General features: G+C 32.7%; 1 protein-coding gene across 2 annotated transcripts in view; it reads left to right on the top strand.

Annotated features, from left to right (window-relative positions):
• LOC129988352 (laminin subunit alpha-1-like) overlaps window positions 1-19053 on the top strand; it is a 158687-nt gene extending 139634 nt beyond the window's left edge. For both annotated transcript variants that reach the window (XM_056096556.1, XM_056096555.1), the window contains 8 exons: window positions 133-321; window positions 7420-7632; window positions 9983-10172; window positions 10732-10854; window positions 11956-12091; window positions 15059-15192; window positions 15528-15747; window positions 18920-19053. In XM_056096556.1, the coding sequence (XP_055952531.1) occupies window positions 133-321; window positions 7420-7632; window positions 9983-10172; window positions 10732-10854; window positions 11956-12091; window positions 15059-15192; window positions 15528-15747; window positions 18920-19053 (1339 nt within the window). The remainder of the gene's footprint in view (window positions 1-132; window positions 322-7419; window positions 7633-9982; window positions 10173-10731; window positions 10855-11955; window positions 12092-15058; window positions 15193-15527; window positions 15748-18919) is intronic.
• The last annotated feature ends 398 nt before the right edge of the window (window positions 19054-19451 follow it).

Here is a 19451-nt window from a genome sequence, read left to right as displayed (position 1 = left end):
CTTGCAGCATTTTGTGAAAATACGTATTTACTATAAATTCTTTCTAAAGACTCAAATGAAGCATATTTTAGTAATTTATGAAGGTAAGATTTTACCCATTGAATATAAAAACAGATACTTGTGATTTTTTAGTTTGATACTGAGATTGGATGATCAAAAAGAAGCCGATATTCTTCTACCACGTGCCACCGCGGAGATCCCTAGTCCTCAGAAGGGCGGCCTCTTCTTTGGAGGAGTTAAAAGAGGCATCGATGTGAGTGGTATCACAGCAACCCAACAGCCATTTGTTGGTATAATCCAAGATGCAGTTTTCAATGATAAGTGAGTAGAATTAACGATTCCCTATTGTGGCATAAGAAGTTTTGATGACATTAAAAACTATAACTGTTTTTACTTTCTTGTATCCGAAGTATAGAAAAAACATTGTAATCTCTAAAAAAAAAAAAAAAAAAAAAAAACATCACATTTTCCCCATGAATTTGCCCATTTCAGATCTTTCCGAGTCCGAACAGCAATTTTTTTGCATTATATCTGCCTGTCTCTCTGTATTTGTGAACATAACTGAAAAAAACTTTGAGCTTCATGGATGAAATTTGGTATATGGCCTTTACGTCAAATTTGTAAATTTCTATCAAATATTGAGCGAAATCCATTCACAGGAAGTCTGTTCGGCTATCCAAAAAAAAAAAAAAAAAAAAAAAAAACTTTCTAAACTTAAGTTAACACGATAATTTCAAAACGAAAAGCTGGATGGATGAAATTGGTACACAGTTTTAACAATAATTGTGTAGATACATATCAGATTTGGAACCAGATGCCTCAAGGGCTTGACTGTCTGTACTTTTACGAGATTGTAAACGCGATAATTCTAAACCGCAATGACTTGAATATACGAAATTTGGTATGTGACTTTTTGACTGCCTATTACTAAATATTAGGGATTAATTGCTTAAAAAAAGTCAATGATCACAGGATAGATTCTGTAAAGTAGCTAAATTCGCTCCAAAGATCAATATTTTGTAACTATTGTTTGCTAATGCTTGAATATAGGCATTCGTTGCAAATTACTGCATTTCATGATTACACAATAATTTATTTGATAGTGAAGATTGTGGTCTGGGCGAAATGACTTGGACACATATCGTCTTTTATGTGGTTTATTAGTAACATCAACAACAAAAGGCACATGATTACGCCAAAGTGTAATAGGCCTAGAGAAAGAACTACGCATAAAATTTCTCGGGAGAGAGAGAGCCGAGATCACTCCCCCTAGTACAAGAGTCAAGTTCGCTTCTATTGGGAAAAAAAAAATACTAACATCAACAAGGAGACCACGTGATATTTGGCAGCTAGCTCCGCCCAGGAAGACCACGTGGTTAACTGAATTCTTAACATTGGTAGCCTTACCCAAAACCCAGAAATTTTACCTTTATTAGAAAAAATGCAAAAAAAAAAAAAAAAAAAAAAAAAAAAAATGTTGGAATCTGTTTGGATAATTAATAAAATTTTCAAAGTCAGTTTTGTAACATTTCTTATTTTTAATTTCTCGTATTGAAAGTATACAAAATGAAAGTATTGTATTATACATAAAATTGAACTTGAGATTTTGATAAATCTTCAGTTTCAAACATTCCAGAAAAAATCCATTTTTATAATTATGTCTGTGAACATGATGACTCGAAAACATTTCGAGGTCGATGGAAGAAACATCAAATGCAATTTTCAGGACGTATTTGAATTTGTAGATCCCTACCAAATTTTGAACAAACTCCACCCGCAGGAGTGTGTTATGTATTCATGGCACGGTGACACTATAATTACAAGAATAACTAGCAGGAAAATATTTAATACTGTTACGAAAATTCTGTCAAGAACGATGCGAAGATGCAGACTTTATTGTCTACAAAACGTGTATTAAATACACACAACACAAACTACAAATACACGGCGAATTAACACTATTCAATCCGGTACTCGTACCTACTCGTACCGGTATTATTTCCGGTACGACCAATTATTCTTGGAGGGCGAATCGGGAGCTTGCTTTTGGTAGGTGGGCGGATGAGTTGGGACTTAGTCCAGAAGAGCATTTAAGAGGATGAGTTTCCATTTTTCTTTGGAGCTTGTTTCTTTAAGTTTAGCAGCTGCTTTTAATAAACTAGGGAATTCTTCTATTATTTTCTTTATTTCTTTAAATGCTTCAGCGATTTCTTTCAACTAAGTGATACTGGAGAGTAAGGTATATTTACTGCTGAAATTGGTGCGTTTTCACATGGGCTGTCTTTTTGTCTGGGTCTGTTTTGCTCATTTCGGAGTTGCAGCAGGCACGGATCTACTTCCTGTGATTTTCTGAGGCTTCAGCATAACTTCTTCTGGGTCTTGTGGTGGGGATTGTCGATGGATAGGCAGGGCACCCTTACCAAGAAGCTAGGTGTCCTATCTTTCCGCAGTTCATACCGACGGGTTTTTCCATTTTTCTCCTTCTGGCATTCATTCGTTGGATGGTTTCCATTGCATTTAATGCAGCGCGGATTGCATCTGCAATTCCGCACGCTGTGGAAGAATTTTGAACACCTATACCTATAAAATATCGTTGCTTTTGCAGGCTTTCTGTAAGTCTCTATTCTGATCCTCATATACGACAGGTGGCTTAAATTGTGTAGATTCTGAAAGTTACCTATTTTCATGATTTTCATCAGGAAGATAGGGTACATGGTCTGCATTCTGAAATTTTTAAACTGTGAAACTTTTCCAATTTTATAGCCCAGTGATTCTATCTCGTTTTTCAACTCTACCTTGCACATGTTTCCGGGGAGTCCTTTAATAATGATTTTGATAGGTCTGTTTGAGGGGTCTTCACAGATGATAAATTCTTTTTTCTTTGCGCTGAGTAGCTCTATTATTTGATTTCTTTCATCCTCTGTTCCAGGGGTAATTCTTATGAATCCGTTGTTGTATCTGTTGTCAGTGCTATTTTTTGAAGATTTTCTACAAAACCAGTTGTTGTAGTCTTCTGTGAACTTTTGCAGTATTGGTGGTATTTCTTTAATTTCTCGGGGGGGGGTGTCTTTTTCCAGGAATAGGAATTTATTGCTTGTGGTGATATCGATGTTTTCTGTTGAGTTTTTCCTTTTATCAATAATTTGAAAAAGTTTCTCGGTTTCCATAGCACCATCTTTTTCTGAGGGTATGTGTTTATTGCAATGTGGGTTCGAGCATGGGCCTAGATCAAGGAGTTTCTCTTCTATTTTTTCGATGTCTGTCTGGATTTCATTTAGTTTTGCGAAGTCGTCGATATATTGGGTGGTATGTTCTAGGTTATTTTCTTTCATCTGTTCTAGTGTGTCGACAAAGGTTATCGATATTTCTTTATAATGTTGGATCCTTTTTTGGCTGTTTTGGATATATGTGCATAGGTTTTCATTTCCATTATGTACTACGCAGTCTCGTTTAATGCAAGGTTTTGCCTTTTGTATTTTATCTTGGCAGTCATTGATTTGTCTTTCGAACTTAACTACCAAAAGTCTGAACTGACTTCTCGTTCGATGATAGGCTTGTCGGGGCTCCCGTCCTTGGAGAAGGACTATCCCCTTATTGATGTGACTGATAGAGCTTTACTTTTATTATATTACCATGAGTTTGTTGAATTATTGGAGAAATTTCCTTTGGTTGTGGAAATTGTGGTTCTGGGTGAAAATTGTGGTTCTGGGTGAAGCTAGGGTTCTGATTGGCTGTGTTGACGTGGATTATTGGAAGGCGTAATGCTAGTGGTTGTTACTGGTGGAGTGGGTATGCTGCCGAAGGTAAACGGGACTTTACGATATGAATCTAGTATGGGGTACGTTACAGGGTGGTTTTTATAGCACTAGATGGCGCCATGGGCATTGTCTGTTTGCATTTATTTGAACAGGTAATGTTAAAGGGTTAGGATTGTTAGCGAAATGGTTATGGATTTAAAGGAGTACGTTTTTGGGTCTTTCAATTAGCGGATTGGGGTCATATTTAGGGATTAGTTCTATTGCTTCATTATCTCTATTTGCAAGGTTATTATAAAAGTTAGTGGCTATTTTTTAACGAATTTTTTGAGTGGGGGATAATCAATTGCTTCATAAATTTCGGAGTTGGAAAAGAATCTGGGTGCTTTACAGATATTTTTAATTATTTGATTTTGTTGTTGATCTAATAATTTGAAGTTACTTTTGGCAGCATTCCCCCACACTGGGCAGGCATACGTGAGTACTGGACGCAAATAGGCTGTGTAAATAAGTAATTTATTTTCCCTATTCATTTTGGAATTCCACCCACGCCGCGCCTTATATAGCGTCCCTCAAAAGTGGGCGGGGCAAACGCAGAAACTGCGCGGACGTTCCGGGCAAGCGTGGAAATTTCTCCAATGTTCCCTAGGAACAAATCTTTATTTCTCGGCTTCCACTGCACATTTTAGTTTGTAGTAAAAACCTTTAGCAACTTCATTATGTCACCAACACCTACATCGCCAAGTTAGTCAAATGTGGCGATCTTCTGTTGGAAATCCCCTTAGAATAGTCTTTTCTCGCTGACGCGCGATTCCATTACAAATAATTTTTATACAATTAAACTGTTTACAAAGTTTACATCAAAATTTACATCTAATTACACAAAATTCATAACAATACACAATTTTAGCATAGGAAGTGCAGACCTGTATCTTAAATTTGAACTAAGTCTGTTCAACGGTTTGATTGGCTGTCGGTCTATGCAGTTGAACATAACTTTAAAAAAAATGCAGTGGCTTATATAAATGAAATTTGGTTTGTGAAATTATTACTAAAATTATAGTTCTCTGTCAAATTTCAGTTCTAATAGGTAGACAAAAAAATGTCTGAAACTCGAATTGACCAACTTGATTTCTTTATTATCCTATGAAGTACAAAATCGAACTCTTAAAACTACTTGAGACGTTCACGGATTACCTCAAGTTTCACAGTTATTGTGCCGACTGGAGAAGGAAAGTAACACTTTTCTTAGGGGTATGCGAGAAGGTTTCGAGAAGATTGATTTGGAATTTTGCTGATAATTTCAGTATCTTAAGTGTAGATACTTCAAATTTTGAATCAAAATCCATAAAATGCTTTGACTCTGTGTTGGTAGGTATTTTCGCATGAATATAAAAGCGATAGCTCAGATTTAATTAAATGAATGTTTGCCACGTGATCTTCTACTAACATTGTAGTTCCGAGTCATATTTTGATTTCAGTCGGTCAAAGAGGGGGAAAAAGTGAGCTTCCAAAATGTACATTTGGCTTTCTTCATTCTACTGCGAATCACAAAACTGTCATGAAATGTGAGCAATCAGCCTTCACGGTGTAGCTCAACATCCACAATTTTTGAGCTCAAACGGGATGAAATTTTTTTTAGAAAGCAAAGAGAAATTTCGGGAAGATCACTTCCAGTCATTTCTTTCTGACATACTAAGTATGCAAAAGAAAAGTATTATAATCATCGAAAAATTTGACATTCTTTTGAATCCCCTCCCCTTTTCAGACATCCATAAAATGCATTGTTTGGATTATCTCTGTCTGTGAAGATAAATCAGAAGTGCAAGCACGATATTTATTATGTGACGTTTCAAGCAAATTTGCAGATCTTATCAAAGTTCTGACTTGGAGTTTGTCTGTTTACCCATTGTTGTGGATGCGAACATAACTCGAAAACGCAACAAACTAGATGCATATGCTTTAATATCATACCTGCAAATCTGTATCATATTTCGAAACTAATATATCGAAAGTTTGTCAGCAAATTCATTCTGTTATAACTAAGAAGTCTGTTGCATCCATTCTAGTATGTGTGAACAAGCATAATAAGGTACCAAAGGTATGCTCTATCGTCTTGGTACCGAAACTTTAGTTTTGTTCCACATTTTTGACTCAAACGATTTGAAGGAAGAGATTCAATATGTATACACGATTCTGTTCCCTGCAGTACGAATCTTAACAGAAAATGCACCATTTAATGTAGATGTATTGGTAGATCGAAGCGAGGAGAGTAGACCCCTGCTGGTTTGAAAAATAAACATTGAATATATTACATATCTGTTTTCAATGTAGAACTCATTATCTAATTTCAGTTTCAATGCTGTTTTCGGAAAAATAATTCACCTAGAAAATTATGAGCTAAATAAATTAAATTACAAAAGAATCTTTAAAAACATGTAAATAAGTAGCGAGTTAAAAAAAAACAAAAAAACATTAAGACTCTGATAGAAATCTAGAAGTGAATTGGAGTTTTAATCGCATTCATATAATAAATTCATTTTATACGTATTCTTAAAATTAATTATTTTCTAACCACTTCAATTTAGATTTCAGTTTAATTTCTGAGTTTCGCTGAGATCTAGCTTTTCTATGCTTACCGAGTTCTAATTTTTGTAACTTTAACTGTCCAATATTAAACTACGATATAAAGTGGAAAAACACGTGGTTAAAATCAGTGCTTGCTCAACTGAGACTTTGCTAAACTCCCTGTTTAAATAGTATCAATTCTGAATGCTTTCGCGCGGTCTTCTTTTTCCCTCTTTCGGCTTGTTGGAATCACTGAGTAATATCAAATGAATTCTGCTAAATTTAGAAGAAACGGATAAATAAAATGGTTTTAATTAAAGATATTACTTCTCCTACTGAAGTTTCATTTTATGTATATATAGCATAATTTTGGCAGATGCGTGGCCGAAAAGATACTTGGAACGAGTTTCGATTTATTTTCCTACGGGAGGACAAGTTTTGTACATGGGAATGTGTTCGTTCGGACCTGAACACAAGAGAAAATTGACAGAAAATTTTCCCTTTAGTGATTTTACGAAGAGAGTTATTTTAAAGATTTCTTTGAACATGTGCCGATTTAGGAAAGGGAATCTCAGGTATCTGTAAATACCCTACACTCGGTGGGTGGTAAACAAAAGCGTCAGTAATGTTTCAGAGCACATATTATAAATAATAAAATTAAAAATAATCAGATTTAGATCAGGAAGTGATAAATTTTTAAAAAGAAAAAACAATGTGGACTAATTTAAAATAGAAATTTGGATTTAATAATTAGGATTTAAATTAAATCATTGCACACACACATATTTAAATTCTTTATAGTATTGTTCATGGTATCTTGAGAGTTTATTCAATATTTTGAATGTTAATAGAAGCCTATTTTTAAAGACTGTCATTATTTTTATTCTTTTCTATTTAAAAACATTTTTTTGAGCGCACACTTGTGCAAAATTTGAGAACTTTGTACATCAGGAAGTAAGTGAAAAATTGATTACAAAACACCATCAGTGCAAACATGAAATAAATAGAGCTGAATAAAAGGATTTAAAAACTCTGTCATCTATCTGGGAAAGTGCTTTCTATGTTTGAAATCCGTGCTTTTATTCTTTCCTTTCAGATTGTTGAGGTTCGACGAACAAGTGAGTCATAAAGGAGTCGATTTTGGACAACCAGATCTCCAGAGCGTGTCCGAGGAGTTTTTCCAAAAAATGGCGCCGTCACCCCCAGGCGATAGTTGCTCAACTTACGTGCAAATGGAAGACAGTGCTGTTTATCTGCAGCGTGAAAAGCCGGTTGAACTTCGCCTAATTAAGAAAGATGTCCCTAACACGTAATCAATTTGGAATATTTATTTACGGTATAAGCTTCATTTAAAGCAGTTTGAATATAGAGTGGCTGACATTTACTTCAAATATGATTAGCTCGCATTAACGTTCCTGTCGTTTATGGTCCTTCCCCCCTTTTCACTTCAAATACCTAGATATTTTAAATGGATGTATGGGTGGTAATATGTAAATGGTTATTCTTAATATATATCTTTTCTCCCTGTATGCATCTTTATTCTTCTCGTCTTTTGTCGAATGTACGAGGGCAATTCAGAAATTAACCTCCGATTGGTCACAGTGCGGGTAGTGGGGGGAGTAGCGCGCCATCTGTGCATTCACACGCTCAGCAGGTCAGTCGGCATCAAGCCGTAGTCGAGTGAACATCGTACCTGCGCTAGTTTAGTTTTTGTGGCAGTTTGAAATGTGTGCTGCAATAGAAAATCCCGCCAAATGTGAAGTGCGTGCTGTTATAAGGTTTTTTACAGCCAAAGGATACTCTGCAGCAGCTATTCATCGTGAGCTTTGTGCCGTGTACGGACCAAAAGTTATGAGTGAAGGAGTTGTCCGTGAATGGGTACGTTTATTTAAAAGTGGACGAGAAAACGTTCATGATGAAGAGAGGAGTGGTAGACCATCCTTGGTGACTGACGAACTCGTTCAGACAGTTGATGCAAAAGTTCGTGAAAATCGACGTTTCACAATGGCGGAGTAGTCTACTGATTTTCCACAGATTACTAAGACTCTTTTGTACGAGATAGTGACAGCAAGATTGGGTTACCGTAAGTTCTGTGCACGATGGGTGCCCAAAATTCTTACCGACCACCACAAAAGTCAAAGAATGGCCTCTGCATTAGACTTTCTGTCACGTTATGAGGACGAAGGAGAACCATTGTTAAACAGAATCGTGACCGGTGACGAAACCTGGATTAAGTACGTGAACCCTGAGACAAAAGAACAATCAAAGATGTGGGCACATTCAGATTCGCCTACCAAACCAAAAAAAGCCCGGCAAGATTTTTCTGCCAGAAAACTGATGGCAACGGTGTTTTGGGATGCCAAAGGGGTGTTGTTGGTTGAATTCATGGAACGTGGGACGACCATTAATCAAGACGTGTACTGTGAAACACTAAAAACATTACGACGGGCTATACAGAACAAACGCCGTGGTATGCTGACTTCCGGTATCGTTTTTTTGCACGATAACGCCCGTCCTCACTCTGCTCGCAGAACAACAGCCCTTCTTGAGTCCTTCAAGTGGGACGTTTTCAACCATCCACCTTACAGCCCAGATCTGGCGCCAAGCGATTATCACCTCTTCATGAGTATGAAGAAATGGCTCGGGTCCCAGCGGTTTGATGACGACGAAGAGCTCAAAGATGCGGTCACAGGCTGGCTCAAGGCACAAGCGGGTGATTTTTATGCAGAAGGAATTTCAAAGCTTGTGAAGAGATACGATAAGTGCCTCAATCGTTATGGAGACTATGTCGAAAAATAGTGCAAAGATGTAGTTGTAAGATGTATATATTAAAATATTTTTACTTAACTTGGTGTATTTTTTTCAATCAACCGGAGGTTAGTTTCTGAATTGCCCTCGTAATACTAGCATTTCTTTCTTATATGATTGTATTTATTGACATGCAGCTTAAAATATTTAAAGCATTTTTCCATTCATAAGTATATGCTATTAGCTTAAAAATTAGCTATTAGGCCATAATTAAAGTACACACACACACATAATAAGAATATTCCAAAAAGGTCTAACAAACTTTAATTTCCCTAATTATTGCATCTAGGCTTTTACTTTCAAAGGTTCCAAAAAATAAGATAAACAGTTGTATGAAAACACTGACTTTTGTGGTAATTAATACTTAGAAACAAATTAAATTCCATATTTCCATAGTGTAAAAGTGTGAGTTAGTAAAATGTTTATCTTATATTCATCTATGTGCGCACAAAGTTTCACATCGCTGCCTGCAAAAGTTTCAGAGATTTGTTTATTTTGACATTTAGAAGGACTAATCGTGCCGTTAGATGAAGACATTTATTTCAAAAATGCAAATTTATTTACTACAGAAAAACTGTCATATTTAAATATTTAACTGGTAGTGCATCATTCAATAATCATGATTTGTTTCGAAAAATTTGCTAATCATGCATAATGTTGTTCATTTAAATATGAATGTCCATTATCTATATCAGCCGAGTCATCCAATTTCCGCATTATTTTTTTTCCCCTTAACTTATAGGGAAAAGCGAATCCGACAATTAAATTTAGACGGAGGAAATACACGTTTTATATATAAAAAAGGGTTGTTTTTAAAAATTCAAATAATGAAATTTCCTTACGCATTTCAGCTTCAACATGTCCCTCGAATACAGAACTTTTTACCGAGCTGGGAACATAATTTCTCTCTCCAACAATCCGAAAAAATTGCAGCTGTCTTTATTTTTAGAAAAAGGTTTGTTAAATCTGTATTACCTGCATAGGAAAGAAAAGAAATTAGAGAAGAGAAATACTGTATTGCCTATTGGTAAATGGCATGAGGTAAGGCATAATCCGTATTTCTTTAATTAAATTTATTTTTGATATCAGCTATTAAAATTCGTTATTTTTATGATTCACTATAGATAATCAATATATATAATGTTTTAATATGCATTGAAAATTCTGTAATATCTGAATTCAATTTTTCTTGTAATACTGTTTTAATTTACTTTTTTTACGTGTATAAAGATATAATTTTATAATGGATTTTTTTATCTTACCCGATTTACTAGTTTTAAAATTAAGTAAATTTACATGTTACCGAAAACAATAGAACGTTTTTTATATTTTTAGAATTTAATTATTAGTTTAGTCATTAAATTTTGAATCCATATGTATCCACCCGCTAAAGAATTTAGAAAGAAAATATATATCTTATCAATAATATTTATCTATTATAATATTTATATTAATAAACTAAAGACAATAGTAGAAATTAATCTACTAGGACAGTATTTATAAAAATTGTTTTATGAAAAGAATGTGTTTGTTGTTGAAAATATTACTCTGCATTTTGCGCATTTGCTTTCCTTCAATAATTATAGATGTTGGATTTCAGATAAACTTATTAAAGAATGGAAGACACGTGACGGTGTTTCTAGATAAACAGAAGAGCTTTCTCTTGAGCGTGCCGAAGCGACTGTCATTCAAGACCCTGGACATTGGAGGTGCACTTCATGAGGTATCGAACATCTCAATTATAAATGGCATTAAATTGTAATATGGCTCTGACGAGTGGGTTGCTGACTTTCGATCTCAAATAGACGAGTAGAAGTAGGCAGAAATTTCTCTTAATAAAAAATTGCATAAATGACATTACAACGACTTTCGTACTAAATGTATGTAAATTTGTTGAAAAAACAGAAATAAGGAAAGGAAATAGAATAACATCGTTCAATATGCAGCAGCATCTTAATTTTCCGAATTTTACAAGAGGATGTAAGAACAAATAATAACGAATGTTTTTTTTTTTTTTAATCTAGTGGAATCATGACATTTATATCAGATGCATGGAAAAAAGTCATTATTGATTTCAAGACATTTTTTTTTTTCTTCCGCTTGTAAAATTGTGATGCATTTGATGAGTAGTGACATGGTGCTGTAATTTGCCACTTTCGAAAGCGCATAGTCAACTACTTAAATCGAGTTATTTCTAATTTGCTCATGCCATTTTTTGGAGAAAAAGGAAATGGACATTGAGCTGTGGAAAAACAGAAAATACAGTACACTCCCGATTATCCGCGGAATTGGGTGGCGCGGCCGCCGCGGATAACAAAAATCGCGGATAATCCGAAAAAAAAGCTAAAAACGGGTATTGCAAAAGAGAAAACAGTTATTCCAACTTTGAAAAATCATTTTATGTACAATAAAACGTAAAATAAACAGCAGGAAATGTTTAACTAACGCTTAATATTTTAGTATATCATTCAAAACTAACCTAAAATGCATTTTGTTAATGAAAACAGAAAAGTTCTTTGTACTTACGAGAGGCGTCAAGGATACACAGAAAAATTAATACATATGCACTGTTTTAATACTGTAATGTATTATGTAATTACAAAAGCATAACTGTAAAACTGCACCTTTTTGAAACAAGAAGTCAAAAAAAAAAAAAAACTTTGTGCGGCAGGCGCGGATAATCCGCACCGCGGATAACCCGCCCGCGGATAATCGGGAGTCTACTGTAATGTTTAAAGACCCCCCTCTGAGAATTAAACTTAATTCTATTTTATTTCATATTATGTATAAATAATAAAATTATATATAATAAATGTATTTATAGCTCCAAGAAAGTTTCAAGGGGTGCTTCCGAAATCTGAAACTTAATGCAATAGATAAGAAAATTCCATCTGATATCTCATGCGCTAATCACGTGGAATTCGGAAATTATTTTACTGGAACAGGATCCATCTTACAAGGTAAATTAAACTGTTTTATTTTGTTCATTTGTCTTCACAATAAATTATATTTATTATTCATGAGAGAAAGCGGGCATCTTGCATATAAATGCAAAGAGAAAGTGTTGTAATCATCAAAACATTCTGCTTAGAAATCTGTAGGTCATTTAGAATCTCAAATCCAAAAAAAAAAAAAAAAAAAAAAAAAAACGCTTTTGGAATTCTGCCTCATGAGTTCATAAAGCTAAAATCTGACGAAATTTGAAATGTGGTCTTAACGCTAAAATTGTTGATTATTGTCGAATTTTGGACGAAATCAGTGTGCGGGAAATGTGCCTGCCCACCCGTGAGCCTTTAAACAAGGTTACATAAAAATTTAAGCTAACTGCATGAATACGATCGAATAGTAATCACCAAAAATATAGAGAAATTTTAAATTTTGAACCAAATCAAGCAATGGGAAAATTATTTTCCCAAAGTGCAAATTCCGTTCCTTTCTCTATGCGATTAAGTGTCATTTGAAACACGCCGTATTTTTGGAGGAAAGTTTGAAGGATGAATATTCCCGGTTTATTAGCATTAGAAAAGTCAAGATTCATATAACTAGCCCAATTTGATTTCTTGTATTTTCCCAGAGATAGACATAATTTAAAGCAATTAAAAATTGTCTTAGTATCATAACCTACAAAATGCCCGCTAAAGTCTCTTGCCACTCTCTTAACTTCGGAACGGCCGCTGTTAAATTCATAAAAGTGGTATCTAGGTGTAGTAAAATAGCTATGCGCTAGTGAATGAAATTGCCTTCGGCGCTACCTGGTAGAAAACTGTGGAGTTAGCATTCCTATCTCAAAAACACGAAATAGAAAAAAAAAAAAAAAAAAAAAAAAAGGTGATATACAAAGGATGTAGAGCGTCATCGATTTAGTATGGAAAGACATTTTGTGGACATTAATGTAAAGAATAAAACTGTTAAAACGCACATTTGTATTTTCGTGATTTCCTACACTGTGACGTAACGAAGCTTGAATGGAAGGAGGAATGATTAGCTTTCGAGCAAAACACGCCACCAAATGTGGCATCGCTTGAGATTAAAAGGACTCGGTTGCGTCCTACACCTGGTTTCTACGTTCACCTGATCTGACTCCACTAACTGAAACAAGTGTATGCGACCCCTCCGCAAACACTGCAGTACAGTAAACGATGCATTACGGACGCTTATGCCGGCGTGTCACCCTCTATGTTGCAACGTGTGCAATGTGAAATTGAAATGACAATCCAAATGCACCTTGCAACTGACGGGGAGAAGTTATAACAATATATCTTTCAGATGTTTAAACTAATTTTTTTTCTCGGGTCGTTTTGTCACTTTATAGTGTAGGGAATCATGAAAAAATAAATGCCCATTTTAACCATTCTATTCTTCCCATTATTGTCCACAAGGGGTCTTTTCGAACTACATCGATGACGCTCTACATCTGTAAACCACCTTTTTTCTCTACCTCGTCCCCCCCCCCCCCGAGACAAGAATGCTATCTCCGCAATTTGCCACTAGATGGTGCTGTAGGCAGTTTCATTCAGCAGTGTGTGGCTATTTTACTATACCTAGACACCACTTTTATGAATATAATAGCAGTTAAAAGGTGGGAAGGGACTTTAATGGGCATAAGATGTAATATAACCGTCGACGTTGTAACGTTGGACGGAGTTTAAAATTACTCATGTTCTTTTTATCTGCACAAATCTCAATTTATATTTCAATATCTAGCAATTGATAGATTTTATTTAATGTGAAATTGAGTGATTTAGATTTATCGGTGTGCCAATAAATCTAATCATGAATAAACATTACTTTTTATTATTTATATATATATATTTCCTGTTAGTGGATCACTATTTGTTTCAATTCCATTTTAGTGATTATTTTGATTTGAATGTTTGTGAACATCCCTTTATAAGGAAACAAAACTACTAATGTTATTATATATTTACATTTAATGTGTAATGCAAATAATTTCGTTCCTAAGCACAGTCAATGTGCACGAGATTTTCTGCTAGTTAATCTGTGACAATTATATCAAATATTTTTAACAAGATAACATCTAGATATCTTCTGGTATTAAAAGATAAAACAGAAATATACTGCACTGAAGAAATGCTGCTCAGCGTTTCCTTTGCATTCTTGCTTACTTCTACAGGATGGTGTGCATTGTGATTTATAAAGAAAAATGAGTATAAATTTGAGTGTCTTTTTGTTCAACGATTTATACAGATTTACAATACTGATGGTAAGACCACATGCCAAATTTGTTTATGTCAGTTGTGATATTTATTAGTTGCCATGTCACATGGATTTGATTCAGTACTGAGTGTTTCATGTTGCTTGTTTATGCCTTTCAATTTTCCATGTTCAACTAGAGACAAAATTTAAAAAAAAAAAAAAGTTTTTTGGACAAAAAAGTAGTAAAAGTAAAAGTAGAGATACTTCAAAATTCAGAGAAAAAATGTGTTACTTTATATATTGTTCTATATGAAAAATTTAAAAATATCTACAATGAATGAAAATTAATTTCCATTAGTAAATTAGAATGGAATGATTTGCATGGAAGTTCTTGAATTTAGCATTTTCCATTACCATTAATGTTATTTATTAATTCTCCAATGTTTTTATAAATGTTATACTATAAAAATATCTTTCAAGTCTTATTTTCATGCAATATTTGGGATATATTAATTGATCTTTATTAGAATGTGCTGTTTCTGAAAATGCATGCTGATATTTATTATCGATGATAATATACTATTTTAATAATTTCTGAACTTAACTATCAATTAATCGATTAATTTAATTAAATTCTAAATCTACACAGATGAGTTGTGAAATCTGGTAGTGAATTTGAGAAACAATTAAAATAAATAAAATTTGTGTTTTACTACACCAATATGTTTTTAGTAAATTTATTTATTTACTTTTTGTTTCTTTTTTTACAGATGCTTCTTTCCATTTAGGAGAAAAATTAGATTTAGGTTTTCAATTTAGAACTTTTCACTATAATGGAATTATATTCAGTATTTTTTCTAAATTTACCGGAATATGGTTTGAATTATCATTGAAAGACGGGGCGGTAAGTCGATGACTGTCATTTGTTTTACTAAGAAAAATAATCTTAAATGAAATTATTCCTTTTCTTCTATTATTTTAATTCTTTTAGAGACAGTTTTTTTCTTTCAGTCCTCCCACATTTGTGGATGCTTGATTATGACTTGAAATTGGGAGCAAATATGATTTCATTATGCTCCATTAGACATAAGAAAATAAGCTATTTATACAATGATTTATATAAAGAAGCATTTCTAATTATATTTTATGATCATATATATTATAATATTTCAAAATTCATCTGCTGCCACTTTATGCATCACATTTATTTTTACAAAATTTTTATTTTCATTGTTCTAGGTTATTGCTAAGATGTATGACGAAGACAACTTAAATCTGGAGGTTTCGCATAAACTTGCATCAGATTCCACTTGCGATTACAAATGGCATAATGTCAGAATGAATTTCATCAAAAACTCTTTTGTCCTGCATGTGGACAGTTCAAAACCTTTTGAGGAGAAAATTCAAAATATTCCAGCAAATTTGAGCTTTGCTGAAATATATATAGGAGGAAAACCAGGTGAGTACTTTATGTGTGTGTATTTTTGTTCTTTTTTCAATGGTCCTCATATAATACATTTATTATTCATAAAATACATTACGTAGAGTTCAACTCCATATGATCTTTTTTACATTAGTTCTCTTGAAGTTGTATATGTAAACTCGGCCTGTTGTATTTTTTAAACCCTGAAACCCATTGTTTTGAATTCTTTAAGGGTTTGTGAAGGATAACACATATCTCTGCTACCATCTTATTGAACTTGAGAATCAGGACTGAAGGCTATTACATTAACTACTTTAAACTTGTTTATTATGGAAAGCATTCACCTATTGCATTGATGTGGCAAATATTATTTACTTGTAAGGAAAACTGTTTGAATTTCCTTTTCATTTCTGGCAAAATTTTTTAATACGAATGAAAATAAGGTATATTGGCATATTAGATATAGAAACCAATATGAAATACTCCCCTTTAAGTCATATACAGTTGATCCAATATGTTAACAGTTTTAGAAGTTTATAACTGCTTCTTCCTTCTTCAATGTAATCACCAGTGACTCAAATCTCTGACCTGTGGGTCTGATTTCAAAATATGGGGGAAAATAAATCACCATAAGGTAGATTCCAGCTTATGGAGATTTCACAACATTTTCTGTTAAGATTATTTATATGCATTAATAATGGAAACAAAATTATGTATTAATAATGGAAGGCTTGATTTATCATGGTATAAGTGCTAATCAAAAGGCAAATAATGACTAATTGTCATCTGTCATTTCAGTACTATCAAATGAGTTGGTAAATGCCCTTTTTTGGTAAAACTGACTTTAAAAAATGTTTATTGCATCAAAATGTTCATCAAGTATTAAAAAAAGTTCTGAATCTTTTTCACTTGTTTTGCATTTCCATATTGTGTTGCCTTTGAGAAAAATATATAAGTCTGCAAGTATATCACAGTTTTCTTTCAATTGCATCTCACTTTTATACATTGATTTTTGAACTTTTAAATGCAGATCCATTCAACACCAGACATCAAACATTATAAAAAGTGAAAACTAAAAATATTGACAATAGTCTTACTTTTGAATAATGTAAATGATAATTCATTTTTTATTGATACATCTTAAATTTGTAATGGAAAATCACTAGTAAAAACCTTATATGCATAAATGGATGACAAAATAGCAAAAGGCTAAGGGCTGTGTATAATGTCATGCCAAATATATCAAAATTAAATTATAACCCACCATTTTGACTACCCAAAATATGACCAAATTGAAGACCAAAATAAATTGGAAAATGTTAACAGTAAAAAATTAAGTTAACAAATAAATACAACATCGTTACTTTATTTCTTCTAGATTATGATATTCAGTCAAATCAATAAACAGTGTTTTATAAAGAGTGACTAAGCACTTCAAAAATGAAATATATTTAATAACAGTGCTGAGTTTTGCTTTCTTAGTGCTTTACATGAAACACTTGCCAAGACTCTTTATTTTATTATGCTACTGATATAATGCATGTAAATATATCTTTTGCCAATACTGCATAAAATAAATTGTAAAAAAAAAAAAAAAAAAAAATTAAGAGGATTTTAATATAGAGAATGTAAAATGTTTAAAAAATGCCTCATGTGAATCTTCACTTTGAACAAAACCTATTGACAGGCTAACTGTCTATGTGTATATTTGTGATTCTGTATACCATGTGAAGGCAATAACTGAGTTTCTTAGGTAAACAGAATTTGACATGTTTTTTTGTCACATAAATTATAAATACATATCATGATTTGAATTCAAACTTTAAAAGGAAAACATGTCAAAAATGCATATTCAGTTCCAGTATTATGAAAATCAAATAGACAATGTGGGAACCTTTATTATGAAAGTATTCTTTCCAGTATTATGAAATCATGGAGAACTATTACATGGGAACTGCATTTTTGAAAAATTCTCCATTTCCCCCTCCCCACACCCCTGTTTTAATAATTCTTACACTTTTGAAAATTCACAATTATTTTTTGATGTGCTCAATTTTTCAAATTTTTTACACTTGCATATTATATACAGGGTGTCTCAAAACCCTTGACCACAGCTTTTATCCTTTAAATATTGATCGTAGACATATACTGTAAATTACAAAGTTGCAAATTGCTATGAAATCAAAGTTTTCTTTTGGATTAAATTTTAAAAAATACAAAATTTAAATTTTTATACAGACCCAATACAAAAAAATTCCCAGTGAATAAAATGTGCCACATTCTTTAATAAAGTCATGTACGAAATTTCAGCATTTTATCACAAAAAGTCTCAAAGATATGAAACTACATAAATGCTGACTTAAACCACTTTTCAATGCCTGGATATGAGTTTGCAAAGAAACAAAATCATATCGGATGTTCGTGTTTTAGGGTTCGTACACAAATTAACAAAGAAAGTAATGCTTGAACAAATAAATAGTAAAATAATTATTTATTAAAAGGTATTAAAAATTTGTAGAAATAATAACTTAAAGAAAAGATTACATAAAGGAATGATTGCATAAGATTTTTTACAAGTTCACTGACTGTGCTATTTTTAAGTTATATTCTGTAATTCATGACAAAGCATTTTTCAGGAAGCATAGATTTTAAAATTTGTATTTAAAACTAAAGATATGAAGCATATTTAATTTTCTTATGATGCATTTTAATTTTCTTATGATGCATTTTAATTTGTGATTGATTCTTGTCCAACTTTGTTTTCACATATCTTTGAGAATTTTCATAATAAAATTCTGAAATTTTGGATGGACCATTAGGATGGGACACATTTTACTTGCGGGGAATTTTTTTGTATGGGATCTGTATAAAAATTTAAATTTTGTATTTTTTGAAGTTTAATCCATTGAAAATTTTAATCGATTTCATAACATTTTGCACCTTTTTTTATGCAACTTTGTAATTTACAGTATATGTCTACAATCAATATTTAAGGAATAAAAACCGCAGTCAAGGTTTTTGAGACACCCTGTTTGTATGTATGTACATATATATTCAAAAATAAGTTTTTATTTCATATCAGCAACAGAGAATTCAAGAAAAATTGGTTTGTAGTTTTCACAATAACAAATGATAAAGCAAATATTAAAAAAAATTGTTCTGTATGAATTAAAATAATGTTTTAAAAAGCTGTTTTTCCCCTCCTTAGAAGAGTATCTACACCATAGAGAAGAAGTTGATTATTTCTCAGGTTGCATCAAAGGAATGACTTTAAATGGATTTGGACTGAAGATTCATTCAGAATTTGAGAATATTGTGCGGCATGAATGTCCGCAACTATGAAGAACTTTTACATGATGGAAACTTTATTTATATTATTTATTAACAATATTTGCAAAATGTAACATTTATGTAGATTCCTAATACATACACCCACACAAAACTTATTGAGGAGAATTTTATGCTTTTTTGCATTTAGTTCCTAAAGGAGTTTGGGGGCAGGGGAATTCATGTCCTATAATGTATAAATTAATGGATTAAATAGAAAAGCAAGTAACCTATTGTATCAGGCTGAAAGCATTAAATAACACAATAATGAATTGACTTTATCAAATGCAAATGTTCATTTAAGTTTCTATCGTAAATAATATAAAATGTGTGGTTATTGTTAATAATTGGAACTTTATTGCAAAATAATAATAAAATAAAAAAGAGTAGCTAATCAAATTAACTGAATTCTT

The sequence above is a fragment of the Argiope bruennichi genome, chromosome 10, assembly GCF_947563725.1.
Source record: "Argiope bruennichi chromosome 10, qqArgBrue1.1, whole genome shotgun sequence".
Lineage (NCBI taxonomy): Eukaryota > Metazoa > Arthropoda > Arachnida > Araneae > Araneidae > Argiope > Argiope bruennichi.
This window is presented reverse-complemented; position numbering and strand designations above follow the sequence as displayed.